This window comes from Mirounga angustirostris, unplaced genomic scaffold, assembly GCF_029215605.1.
Source record: "Mirounga angustirostris isolate CCGP_5_RB_7025 unplaced genomic scaffold, mMirAng1.0.hap1 SCAF_5, whole genome shotgun sequence".
NCBI lineage: Eukaryota > Metazoa > Chordata > Mammalia > Carnivora > Phocidae > Mirounga > Mirounga angustirostris.
The window spans coordinates 3,572,680-3,585,192 of NW_026991713.1; the positions used below are offsets into that span (position 1 = coordinate 3,572,680).

At 57.3% G+C, this 12,513-nt stretch overlaps 1 protein-coding gene across 8 annotated transcripts in view; it reads right to left on the reverse strand.

Annotated features, from left to right (window-relative positions):
• LOC123843138 (tetratricopeptide repeat protein 38) overlaps positions 1–12,513 on the reverse strand; it is a 46,698-nt gene that overhangs the window by 16,970 nt on the left and 17,215 nt on the right. For 4 of the 8 annotated variants that reach the window (XM_064590483.1, XM_064590485.1, XM_064590486.1 and 1 more), the window contains 4 exons: positions 11,638–11,803; positions 10,184–10,343; positions 9,894–9,967; positions 3,314–3,417 (listed from right to left, as the gene is read on the reverse strand). In XM_064590483.1, coding sequence (XP_064446553.1) covers positions 3,314–3,417; positions 9,894–9,967; positions 10,184–10,343; positions 11,638–11,803 — 504 coding nt within the window. Of the gene's footprint in view, positions 1–3,313; positions 3,418–3,690; positions 3,873–3,998; positions 7,786–9,893; positions 9,968–10,183; positions 10,344–11,637; positions 11,804–12,513 lie in introns of those variants that run through there. The other 4 variants (XM_045872325.3, XM_064590488.1, XM_064590487.1 and 1 more) reach the window with 4 other exon arrangements.

Below are 12,513 nucleotides of genomic sequence, written 5' to 3' on the forward strand. Positions count from 1 at the left end.
TTATCACACAGTAATCGATAGCATTCATATCTACAAAGAACAGTTTGAAGATATGATGGAAAAAAAGACCTCGTTACAATAGCAGCAAAAACCACTAAATACCCGTGAATAAACCTAACAAATACGCAAGACAGATATAAAGAAAACTTAGTATAACGTAAAAGTAGCACATCAAATTAAAGGGGGAAATGGTGTATTCAAAAAGGAAAATACATATAAAAGGAAAAAGAAGGGGCGCCTGTGTGGCTCAGTGGGTTGAGCGACTGACTTTTGATTTCAGCTCAGGTCGTGATCTCAGGGTTGTGAGCTTGAGTCCCACATCGGGCTCCGTGCTCAATGCATGCGGAGTCTGTTTGAGATTCTCTCGCTCCCTCCCTCTCCCCTCATTCATGCGCACGCTCTCGTGCGTGCTCTCTCTCTCTCTCTCAAAATAGATAAATAAATCTTAAAAAAAGAAAAAAGGAACAAGAAGAAACCATGAAGAAATTATTTTATAACCTGGAGACAAGAGGTTTAACTGTGAGACCAAACTGGAAGCCATAAAAGACTAATAATACAGTATGTAAAAAAACATTTTAAATCTGCATGGCAACAATCACCATGAGCAAAGTTAAAGAAACATTAAGCAGGGGAAAAAGTATTCGCAGGTCACATCTCAAAAGGCTCATTTTTTTTTTTTTTTTAAAGATTTTATTTATTTGACAGAGAGAGACACAGCGAGAGAGGGAACACAAGCAGGGGGAGTGGGAGAGGGAGAAGCCGGCTCCTGGCTGAGCAGGGAGCCTGATGCGGGGCTCGATCCCAGGACCCTGGGACCATGACCTGAGCTGAAGGCAGATGCTTAACCACTGAGCCACCCAGGCGCCCCTCAAAGGGCTCGTTTATGAACATTGCCTACAAACTGCTAAGAAAACAACCAATGATGTAATGGAAGAACGGACAAATGACAGGAACAGATAAAATAACTGATAAAATAAAACAAAACAAAAATAACCCCGAGATTCCACTTTTCACCTATGAGGTTGTCAAAAATCACAGTTTGGTAAAACATGCTCGAGGCTGTGGGGAACAAGACAATTCACATAGCGCTCAGGAAGGCGTCACCAGGTGGCCTGGCAGCACCTACAAAATAAGAGATGCACGTGTCCTCCCGCCCAGCAAGAAGACTGTGTGCGGACATCCCACAGTCACAGTGATGCTCGCTTCAGCAGCATCTGAAAAAGCAAGACACTGGACACAAACGAACGTGCACCCACAGCAGATGGGAGAAATTACAGCCCCCCTCTCCTTCCACCCCCCCCCCAAGATGGACCACTACCTAGGTACAAAAGAGAACAGCAGGGGCGCCTGGGTGGCTCAGTTGGTTAAGTGTCTGCCTTTGGCTCAGGTCATGACCCCAGGGTCCTGGGATAGAGCCCCACATCGGGCTCCCTGCTCAGCAGGGAGTCTGCTTCTCCCTCTCCCTCTGCCTGCCGCTCTTTCTGCTTGTGCTCTCTCTCTGTCAAATAAATAAATAAAATCTTAAAAAAAAAAAGAAAGAGAACAGCAATAGTGCATGCGTTGATATACAAAGATCATCAAGATAAATTGGTGCCAAAAGCAAGATGCAGCAAAGGGTTCCATCTGCTATAAAAAAAAAAAGGGGCAATCAGCTAACAATGTACACATACGGTTTGCTCTTGCACAGATCAGGTCTGGAAGATCAAAGAGACCAAAGACATTGGTGGCCTTTGGAGGGGCAGCTGGGTGGCTGAGGGAGAGGCTGCGGGAAGTGGAAACAGGTAGGGTCAGATCCTGGAGGGTCTGCAAGCCATGGCAAGGAGCTTCTATTTTATCCAAAGTGCTACAGAAAGCTATGGAAGGTTTTAAGCACAAGGGTTACGATCTAACTTGTGTTTTTAAAAGGTTACCCTGGCTGCTGTGTAGACTGTATCAGAAAGGAAAAAACAGTGTCTACTGAAATCACAAATGCACACATTGGCCAAAGTGAAAAATGCACAAGGAGGTGGAGGTGAGCTAATGGGGCTGAGGCAAAAGGTGGTGGCATCTGGGTGGAGTTGGAAAGAGATAGATGGATCCAAATATATTCTGAAGGTGGAAATAGCAGTAAAGGATGACTGAATGAACCTGGCTGCTTCACAACTTAGACAGCTAGGTAAATGGAGGGGCCATTTACTTCCATGAGAGAACAAAGAGCAGGCTAAGAATGGGGTGGGAGGGGGAGCACATTGAGTTTGAAGTGCAAGACATTCAGGTGAAGATGCCAAAGAGGCAGGTGGATATAGGAATCCAGAGCTCTGGGGAAAGACTGTGCTGGAGACAAAATGTGGGCACCACTACAAAGCAGATTGAGTTTAAAGCCATGGGAACATCTGAGGGCCCCTGGGGTATGGGGGATACAAAGAGACCCTAGACCAAGTCCTGGGTAAGATTAGCTTCAGAAGACAACAGAGGAAGAGGAGCCTGCAAAGAGATGGAAAAACCAGCCAGAGAGGTGGAAGGATTTCTATTTGTATGTCAATGATGAGCATGAGCAAATGGACAGGCACAAAGTAAGGCTACGAAGGGGGGCTGGGGGTGTGACAGAGGGGTGAAGTCCTCAAGAGCAGCCAGCGGGAATTCTGCACGCACATGGAAGGGACTGGTATTTGAAAGTGAGGACACAGGCAGGAGGGAGAAGGGGGTGCAGCGGCAAATACCTTTCCAGATTCAACGAAGAAGTGATGAAACCGGCATGTCCCTAGGACCGTTTTAGCAGAATGGACTGTCAAGGATACCCAGTCCACCGGCCTCACACGGATGTTGTGAGGAGCAAAGGATACAAGGATGTCGACACGCTTCAGGAGAAAAATAAGAAGGTACGGCCCTTCACTCATCTCCTGAGGCTGAATTCTCACCCCGACGCTCGAGCCAGACAGGGACAGAACAAGACAGGAAAGTCACAAAGCTTCTAAGCAAACCTTAGCGAACAGAGACCAGCAATGAATAAGAGAGGAAACATCCAGTTCGATCCCACCCGTATCTGAGTGCCTACAGAGGGCCAGGCAGTGTTCCCGGCACTGGGTACACACAGCGAGCCGGACTGGAAAGAATCCCTGCTGTGACGGAAATCTGAAGCTGGGGGGACGGGAGGCAGAAAACCGAAAACTAAAGACGCTGGATGGACGCAAGCCCCTTGAAGACAGGGACCATGAGCTTCACTGGCGCAGGGGGCGCGGAATAAACACGGGACTAAGTTCTCCCAGAAGCATTAAGTCGACCTGCATCTTCACCGAGCTCCCTGAACCCCGGCGCTGCAGCGACAAGGACGTACCACTCTCCTTGGGGACATCCATCTCTGCTTCTCCTGGCTGGCTGGCTGGCTGGCTGGCTGGCTGAAGGCGCGTCCTCCTTCCACGGCGAGCGCTGCCAGGGAGTCTGCGGAGAGGACGGGTCAGCGGGTGAGCAGGGCCGGGGCCCAGGCCCCCGGCTCCGTCACTCCCCGGTGCCGACGGGGCAGAGGGGGCGGGCGGCCGCGGCCAGGTCAGGGAGGCGAGCGGCGGCCGGAGGCCACGGGAGGCGCCGCCGAGACCCCCCGCGCCGCGCCGCCCGAGAACGCGCGCCCACGGGCCGGGAGCTCCGGGGGCCTGGTCGGGACTGTCCTCCGCGGCCGCGCACAACGGAATTCCCCGCGCTCGGGACAGCCCCCACCTTCCGCGCGAGTGGACCCCGGCCGAGCCCCCGCGGCCCTCACCGAGCGACGGCGACACCCGGCGGCCGCGCCCCGGCCTGGGATTTAAACGCGGCGCGGCGGGCGCGGCGCGGCCGCCGATTGGCCGGTTTGAAGGCGCTCCGCAGCGTCGCCGCGCCCGGTGCATCCTGGGGGCTGGGGGCGGAGCCGCCTGGAGGAGGAGGAGGAGCGCGGCGCCCGTGCGCACGGCCCCCGCGCGCAGGTGGGCTGAGCAAGCCCGGGCTCCGCCCCGCGCCCGCGGCGGTCTGCAGAGGCCCTGGGGGCTTACTGGCGGCGCCGTGCTGTGTCCTGGCATCCCGGCCTCAGGGTGGCTGCGCGTGCCAAGGACGAAGTTCCGACCCCAGCTTTTTATCTGTAAACACAGAGGCTTCAGTTGCTAGCGTAGACGTTGATGGGACGACCAAACGAAATAAGTGCACCTGTCTGCTTTGTAAAGCAGTACGCCCCCGTTGCCAATACCGTAAGAAGACCCGGACCCTGCCCGGACCAGCGCACAGGGCGACGCCGGTTTGCGCCCTTGCAGCAGGAGAAGCTGAGCGGTGGCGGGGGGCAGTGATGAGGGCCTGAGCATGGCCAGAGGTGTGGCGGAAGCTTGCCCTGGGCCTTAGAGCCGCTGGGGACCTGGATTTGTTCTGAGGGCAAGATGGGGGGGCGGGTTGAAGGGGTGCGCAGGTCCGGTGGCCAGGTGATGGGGTCCGCATGGGAGAATGCACACGTTGGAACAAGATTCCGGATCTGAGCGACACGGAGGACTGACTGGTGAATAGGTCAATCAGCGGCAGCTTGAGATCGACCTCACTTGAACCTTGGACTGTGAACCAGGTATAAATAATACCCACCTCGTGGCCTGGAGTCTGAAATGAGGGGCTCCGTTCAGGACACAGTGTCATGAAGCCGTTGCTCTAGGTATCTGGGACTGGTGGTTGTAGGAGGATGTGGGAAGGAGGAGGCTGGGATGCCCCATACAGTGCTCTGGGAAGGTCTGAACTCCAGAGGGAGAGCACCATTTTCAGGGACAATAATGAGCTATTTATTTGGGGCAGGTTGGGTGGAGAGCTGTCCAGGGGGCAGCCATCCCGGGCCCAGGACCTATGCCAAGAAGTATGCCAAGAAGCCTTCTATGCTGGCTGGCATCTGGACTCCCGTGTCTCTGGTTTCACGCCATCCACACCAATCACCCCATGTTGTTGTGGTCCCTCTCCACTTCTGCTCCTGAGTCCAGCTCCCCATGAGACTGTGAGCCTCTAAAAGGCAGGGTGGGGTCTCCATTATGTGATGTCCCCCAGCCTTACACAGCCCAGGGATGGGCCCCAGGCAAGAGCTGAGAGAGTGGGAGCTGGATATTGAAGGGGCAGGAGGTGGGGGAGAGGGTCTGGGGGGAATCTAGCAGCTTGGAAAGAGCCCAGCCTACCCTCTGCATCCCCTTTGTCTTGTCCTGGCATCCCCAACGCCTCTTTTCTATCAAAGGGCTCCCTCTGTAGCCTTTGGCTTTCCACTGCACTTGGATGTGCTGGGTCCATTGGACCCTGCCTTTCCCACCTGAGTCTCCGTCCATGGGGTCTCTTCTGAATTCCATTGTCTTTGGGGCTTTTTTTAAGAGTTATTTATTTGCGAGAGGGAGAGAGTGAGCACAAGCAGGAGGGAGAGAATCTCAAGCAGACTCTATGCTGAGCACAGCCTGACGTGGGGCTCCATCTCACAGCCCTAAGATCATGACCCGAGCTGAAAACAAGAGTCGAACCCCTAACCAACTGTGCCACCCAGGTGCCCCATGAGTTGTCTTTTGCTCAGGTTCCTGCTTAACTAGAGAAGAAAGGTGGTGCCAGGCAGACCCAGCAGCAGGTATCCGTCAAGAGCCTTTGGGCTGTAAGAAACAGAAAACCAGCTTCAGGCTGGCTTTAGAAAGAGAATTTACTGGCTCCAGGAACAAGGAAGTCCTGAAAAGAGGGGCTCAAAGGAGGGCACTGGGTTAGGTCATCTCCCAGCGGCCTCTCTCGGGTCCTGCTCACCCTCGATCAGGCTGGCTTTACTGGGCCCCCCCAGCCCGGGAGCTCCAGGCTTCCCTCCACTTAGCAGGGCCTCCTGAAGACAGCAGCCGGTTTGGTGGTACCCATGCCCCATCGATGGTCCAAAGGCCTGTGCTTGCCTGACTTAATCATAGGGCAACTGCAACAGGAGCTGGGGGGGAGGGGGGCAGGTATCGGCCTGGGTCCCCACAGCCCTATGGATGTTGCTGGGGGTGAGGGTCCCCGACACCCACTCCCAATGCTCCTCTCCCTCTATCCTGTCAGCACGTAGGAGGTGCTCAGTATCTGCATTGATTATGAATAACTTGTTGCTGTTAACTGAACAGTACCTTCATCCGGCTGTCCTATCATGGGCCTGCTCATCATAGATTTGTTTCTTCCTCCCCCCAATTTATGCCACCCTTCATGAGTTCATTCAGTAACGTCCTCTGACAGGTCCTCAGTGCAGGCCGTGTGCTGGGTGATGCTGGGACCAGATGCCATCCCTGACCTGAGGTGACAGCAGGAGAGAAAAGGGCAATAGCAAACACAGGTGCCAAGGGCTGGGGGGCAGAGGGGGCACCCTCACCAGCCTGCAGTGCTCAACAGGAGGGCTTCCCAGAGGAGGGAACGGGGTTCCTGCTTCCCTGGCCAAGTTGTGCCTTCCTTGGAACCAGGAGAGGGAAGGGCAGATGGAGTGTGAGCAGGCAGCAGGAGGGGACAGCTCAGGATGGGCAGGCAAGCTCCCCTCTGGCATGTGTCCCTAACTCCTGGGTAGAGACAGCACCTCTCTCGAAATCCTATTGTAATTACCCATTTTCTTGACTCACTGCCCCGCCACCACTCCCAAGTTCAAGGAGAAGCCGGTCTCCTCAGGACCCAGCCCAGGCCTGGCACGTGGGAGATGATGAAAGATGCCACCAGCAACCGTCAGTCAAAGGAACCAATTAACTGATTTATTTTAATCTCAAAAACTTGTCTAATCAATTTGGAGGCCTCCACTGCCCCCTGCCTGAGTCCCTACCTAATTTCAGCTACACTGACAGAACCTGAGAAACATGTAGGGGCTGAGATCGCCTCTCACGAGGGCATGCCAGGGAAATCAGCAGCTTGCTCAGGACTGTCATTGGGACCAGGTTAAGAAGATGGGGAAATAGAAAACTGGCTCAGATCTCAGTAAAGCTCCATGCCACAGTACTTTGGTTTTTGCCACAACAGGGCGACCCTGAGCTCAATCCACACCCCCCAGAAAGTGTGCCCGCCTAGTGCATGTGCACTCGTGTGATTAAAGTCATAGTTGACAAAGGAAACCACATACCCGAGGTTCCCTTAATCGGCATCATCAAAGCCCCCCAGGGAAGCTCGCAGACCTCTCCAGAGACAGCAGAAGGCCACCCCATATGCCTGTGCTTCTTTGGGGGCAGTGGGTGCAGCAGCTGGGGGATCCAAGGTGAATCTCAGCAGGGCCTCTGCTAGCTGTGACCCTGGGCAAGTCGCTTCCCCCCATGGGTGCTCTCACCCAAAAGATGGGACAACATATCCAGAATATGATGGGGAAGACAAAAGGAGAGGGTTTATCCCAGGGGCAGCCTCGGGGGGAGGACTCCCCTCCCCCAGCTGAGCCAGCCCCCAGCCAACCCTGCCTTCTAACTCTTGAACACCAGGAGGTGTAAGAGTTCCCCGGGAGAACAGTTTGCTAGGCAAGTGGTAATAGCACTGACCACATCGGTTCTAACTGCTCGTAACTGTACCTTGACCCTTAAGAAGGATGACAAGATTCTGAATCATGTCTAAAATTGATCTGTGTCCCTGCTTCCGGTAACACTGCTGGTTACAGGGCTTTCTGCTTAAAGCTGCAAATTACTCAACAGCCCTAACTAACAGGCTCTAGCTGCTTTGAACCCTGGCAGTCAGGGGGCAGCTGATCTGACGCTGGGGAGGGGGCCAGGCCCAGTTCACTGCAGGAGGTGGACAGCAGCGGCCTTTCGGATGAGCCGCTGGGTCAGGGGTGAGTTGGGTTTCAATGCGTCACGTTCCATCAGAAGGCTCCTGTGGAAACAGGGACAGGGTCTGTGGTGGAACTTCATAGAAGGATGTGGGGCCCTGTGGTCCCTGGGCCCCAAGGCGGACAGGAAACTCGGGCTGGGGCTGAGATGGGCAGAGAGGGGACAGCATCACTGCAGAGGGGACAGGAGGGACGGAGCCCAACAGCAGGAAAGCTGGGCTGGGCAGGAGGACCAGGGAGAAGGCAGAGCGCTGGGGGGGTGGGGAGTGGTCAAGGATGAGAAGGCAGGGACTCCAGTGCATCACCAGGATGTCCAGTGTTTGGAGAACATGTCGACACTGTCCCCAAGACACATAACTGGGTGAGCACATAACTGTGGCCTCATCTGCCTCGGGAAGCTGGGGGCCCATCCACCCACCAGACAAGAGGGTAGAGCCTGTCTAAGGGGGTCAGGGGAAGCCACGCCTGAAGCTGTCTCGGAAGGTAAGTGGCAGGAGACAAGGTATGGAGAAACCTAAGTTTAAACCAAGCTAGTATTGTTTAAGGCAAAGACCCCAAACAACTGACAACAGTGATTCTGTGGGGTGAGGGTGGGGTTAATGGGCTAGGCCGCACTTGGGGCGGGGACACGACGGACGGGGCGCAGGGTTTCCACCTTGGAGGGGAGGGGAGGGGAGTGCACTGCCTGTCAGCCCGACAGGAGCAGGTTCCCCTCTGGGGTCAGCATCTGCTCCAGGCTGCCTGCAGGGCATGTTGTCCCCCCAGCACCCCCACGGGCAGACCGCCCAGCTCGGAGGGTATCCTCCACCCCCCATGGCATGTCCTCACCCTGCGCCTGCCCCAGCTCCTCTGCTCCTGCCCTCGGCCAGCCTCTCTCCAAAGGGCCCCACCTTTCCTGCCAGCCTGAGATGCCAACTCACACCCACACCGTGGCCTGGAGCTCTCCAAGCGATGTGACCACTGAAGAAAGGTGTGTAGCTTCTACGTATGGCCATGGAGGGGTGAACAGCGAGGGGTGTGTGTCCAAGATGCTTCAGAGTTTCGACCAATTCTAGAGCATCCAGAGCGTGCACACCTGTATCATTAATGCTGAGAACACCTGCACTGCTCAGTTTGGAGATGCTTTTGGGGCAGCTGGGTCTCACGCAGCATGGACCCCCTGAGCCTGCACTTAGACCCTGGGCCTTTCCACCTGGCCTCCAGGGCTCAGCCAAGGGCCACCCCGGACTTCACTGGGTCTCCCGACCCCTTTTCTACCCACCAGGCACTCCGCAGCCCTTCCCTTCCCCTTTTCCCATTGGTGTTCCAGTGGGGTGCAGGGGACCCATGAGGAGGGGTCCTGTCTCACCCCCAGAGCACGAGGCAGCACAGAACCCAGCTGCCCCATGCAGGGCAAGATGAGCCGGGGTGTGGGAGCTCCCAGGCTGCTGGCAAGGGCTGGGCTTTTCAGGGCTTTCTATTTGAGGTGCCCCTGCCCCAACATCCCTAACCCTCCAGGTCCTCCTCCTAACCAGACCACTGGACCTGGTCAAATCTACTGGTTTTCAGGCTTCCTCTCAACTCTCTCTTCTTTAGGGCACCCTCCCTCCCTGAATCCCAACCAGCTCAGCCTCCACCACAGCCTCCAGAGCAGCATGCCCTGCCCACCCCCATGGCAGGTTGTGTGTGTGTGTGTGTGTGTGTGAGAGAGAGAGATAGCTGCTCGTGTTCCCACGTGAGAGGTAAGCTCCACACGCCAGGCGCTGGGTCTGCCTGCCCCTCCCCCACGTCCTGGGGCCCAGCGCGCAGCCGGTAAGAAAGGGCGACCCCGGCAGAGGGTGCAGCACGTGCAAAGGCCCAGGCCCCTGAAGGAGCAGGACGTCTTGGGTAACTATAGCTCAGCATGGCGAGACAGGGGAGGGCCGGGGTGGGGGGCAGGAGGACAGACCTGGAGTGGGGTGGACCCCGGTAGTCAAGTCAAGATGCTAACAGGGAAAACCAAGCACCCCATAGTCTCACGTCCTCACAGCCTCAAAGGTGGGAAGCACCTCAGGCAGAGGGAGGTGGGAGCCTCAGGGCAGGCTGGAAGCCCGTGGGGAAACCGCCGCCAGAGAGGGGCAGCTCTGCTCAGAGATGTCCCCAAGCCCGGCATGGGTGTGAGCGGGGAACTCACCGCGCCACGTTCTTGTGGACGCCTGACGTGCAGTTCAAGGCTGCGTGGATCAGCAGCTGGTTGAAGATGTCTCTCTGAAAGGTCAGTAGGACAGGTTGGGCTCCTGTAACGTGCGATGATGAGGGATGGGAGCCCCCATCCCACTGCGGGCAGGCCTGTTCTCAGGGGCAAACTTCCTGGGGGTGCGAAAGATGAGGACACCCCCACACCTGAGCACCGGCCCCGAGAGAGACTGCTGGACTCAGGCCTTCGTGCTCCAGCCACGTTGTGGCCTGAGGCCGGGGGCCCACCTGCGCGTTGCTGCCTCCAATCTGGACGATCCGGTAGCGGATGGGCAGGAGCAGTTCCAGCACGCGGTCAGGGTTCCCGTTCTCGGCCTCCACCAGGGCCTGGCACAGGGGCAGCCCCACATCACGGGCCAGGAGGTGCTGGTGGTTCTCCCCGGGGGCCCTGCCAGCCGAGAAGATGCCCTCGGTCACCTGCAGGGCCCCTCACACTGCCCGAAGGCATACCTGCCTCCCTGCGGGACTTGGGCTTCCCGGAGGGAACGGACTGCTCTTCCTCCCCCTGGCGCCTGGCCCTGTGCCCAACACGGCAGGTGCTTTGGTCAGGTGAGCTGGCAGGAGAGAAGCAGCCAGGAAGGGGAGAGAACAGGGTTCTCTCGACCCCTTCAACAGGGTTGAATGGTGCTGTTCCCCTGGCCTCAGGCAGATCCCCCAACGTCTGGCCTCAGTTTGCTCATCTGTAAAGGGTGGGTAACCATGCCAACCTCACAGGGCTCAGGACTGCACACAGTGCAGGTAAAGGCCTGGCTGGAGTTGACCCCCACACTGGGGCAGGTGGTTGTCGCCGCCCATGTCTGCCTGCTTGCCCGCACGGGTGGGTCGTGGGGACTGCAGGCAACAGCCTGCTCCAGGCCTGTCTTAAAAGCAAGAATCAAATACTGGAGTGCTTGGCGGGCTCCCCAGGCCTTCCCTATGCCGAAATGACCACCGCCGAACCGCGGACCCTTCACCTGAAGCTGCCTCCCCGGCCAAGGCCCATGGATCCTGCAGCACAGCTCTGGGAGGGGCAGGCGGGCAGGTGGCTGGGGTGGTGGCCAGCTCAAGCAAGGCCCCCAGGACAGACCACCAGGGGTCATGGCTTCCACAGCTCCAGCCCTCCAGCGGGGAGACGAGGGGCGGCTGCCTCCCTGGTGGCCCATGCCGCGGAGGACCCTGCCTCTCCGGTCTCCCTCCGGCCCCTCCTGTGATTGAAACCGGCTCCCACCAATGCCAGGGAGCTGTGTGACCACGTCATCGCACGTCCCTCTCCTACCAGCCTGCCTCGGCAGACTCTGTCCCCAATTGGCAGATGAGAAGACTGAGGCTCAGAGCAGAGAAGCACTTTGTCCGGGATCTCAGGTGGGAAGCAGCAGGGCTTTCTGGTTCCAAGCCTCACCGTGCCCCTCGTGGGAGGCTGCACCCACGACACTGAGGCTCCCACCCCCAGCCGGGGGATGGGGAGGCGACTCTGTCTCTTAGGGGAACAACCGTGCCCTTGCAGGATATAACACGGGGGCATACACCCCTGTGGGGCGCCTGTGTGGCAAGAGCCCTCCACGGGCGTCCCCGCGGCTGCGCTCACCAGCGGGGCCTCCACCCCCAGCCTCCCTGGCAGGTCAGGGCAGGGACGGAGCAGACCTCGGCCCACCCCCAGCACCCCGCCACGGCCCCCCCAGCAGGGCCCTGGCCCCTCCACATACTCGCTGGCGTCCTGCAGGGTGGTCAGGAGCTCCTGCGTGGTCTGGGGGTCCCGAGCTCCCAGGGATGCCATCAGGAAGTGTGCGTCGTTGAACAGCAGGATGTGGTCACGGCTGTGCTTCTGGGTCACAGGCAGGATGTCCTGCCACCGCTCACCCACGGACACCCCTGAGGACACGGGGAAGAAACCCGAAGGCCTGCATCCTGTGTGCACGTGTCCTGTGCACGGGCCCCCTGAACCCCACGCCCCACAGAGGCCCGTGTTCCAGCTGAGGAGGCTGGCAGGTGGCCCCTGGCCTCACGCTGAGGCCTTTGAGCCCAGTTTATGTTAACTTTGTTCAATTATAAACACAACAGATGCATACGGTAGAAAACAAATTAAAAAAAGACTATTGAAGGGTATTGAAGTTTCTGGCCCCTTTGACGAACCCCAAAACCATTTTTAAAATTCTTCCCGGAATTACCGTTGGCATGGCACCTGATACCTAACAGGTGCTCGATAAAACTCCACGGAGTTAATAAATAACATTCTCTCACATGTGTGTCTAGATTTCTCGGCGCTAGGGACACAGTCCCTACTTCTGTTCTGCTCCCCACGCCCCCCACCCGCTTCCTGTCCCTCCTGATTCCTCAAAGGGACTGCCTTCTTCCTACTTCTCAGGGGCACCCCCCGCAGTAGAGACGTTGCCCTTGACCTCTGTCTCTCAGCCCATCAAATCGGACAGGTCTCTTGAGTCTCCACTCTGGATGGCGAGGGAGCGAGCAGCCTTTCCCTTCCCTCCATGTGTCCCTGGCACCACCACTGTGCCTCCCAGCTTCTGTCCCTCCAAGCCTCCCCCGACGTGCCCGGAGGCTCGAGGCTTCAGGGTCCCTGGAGA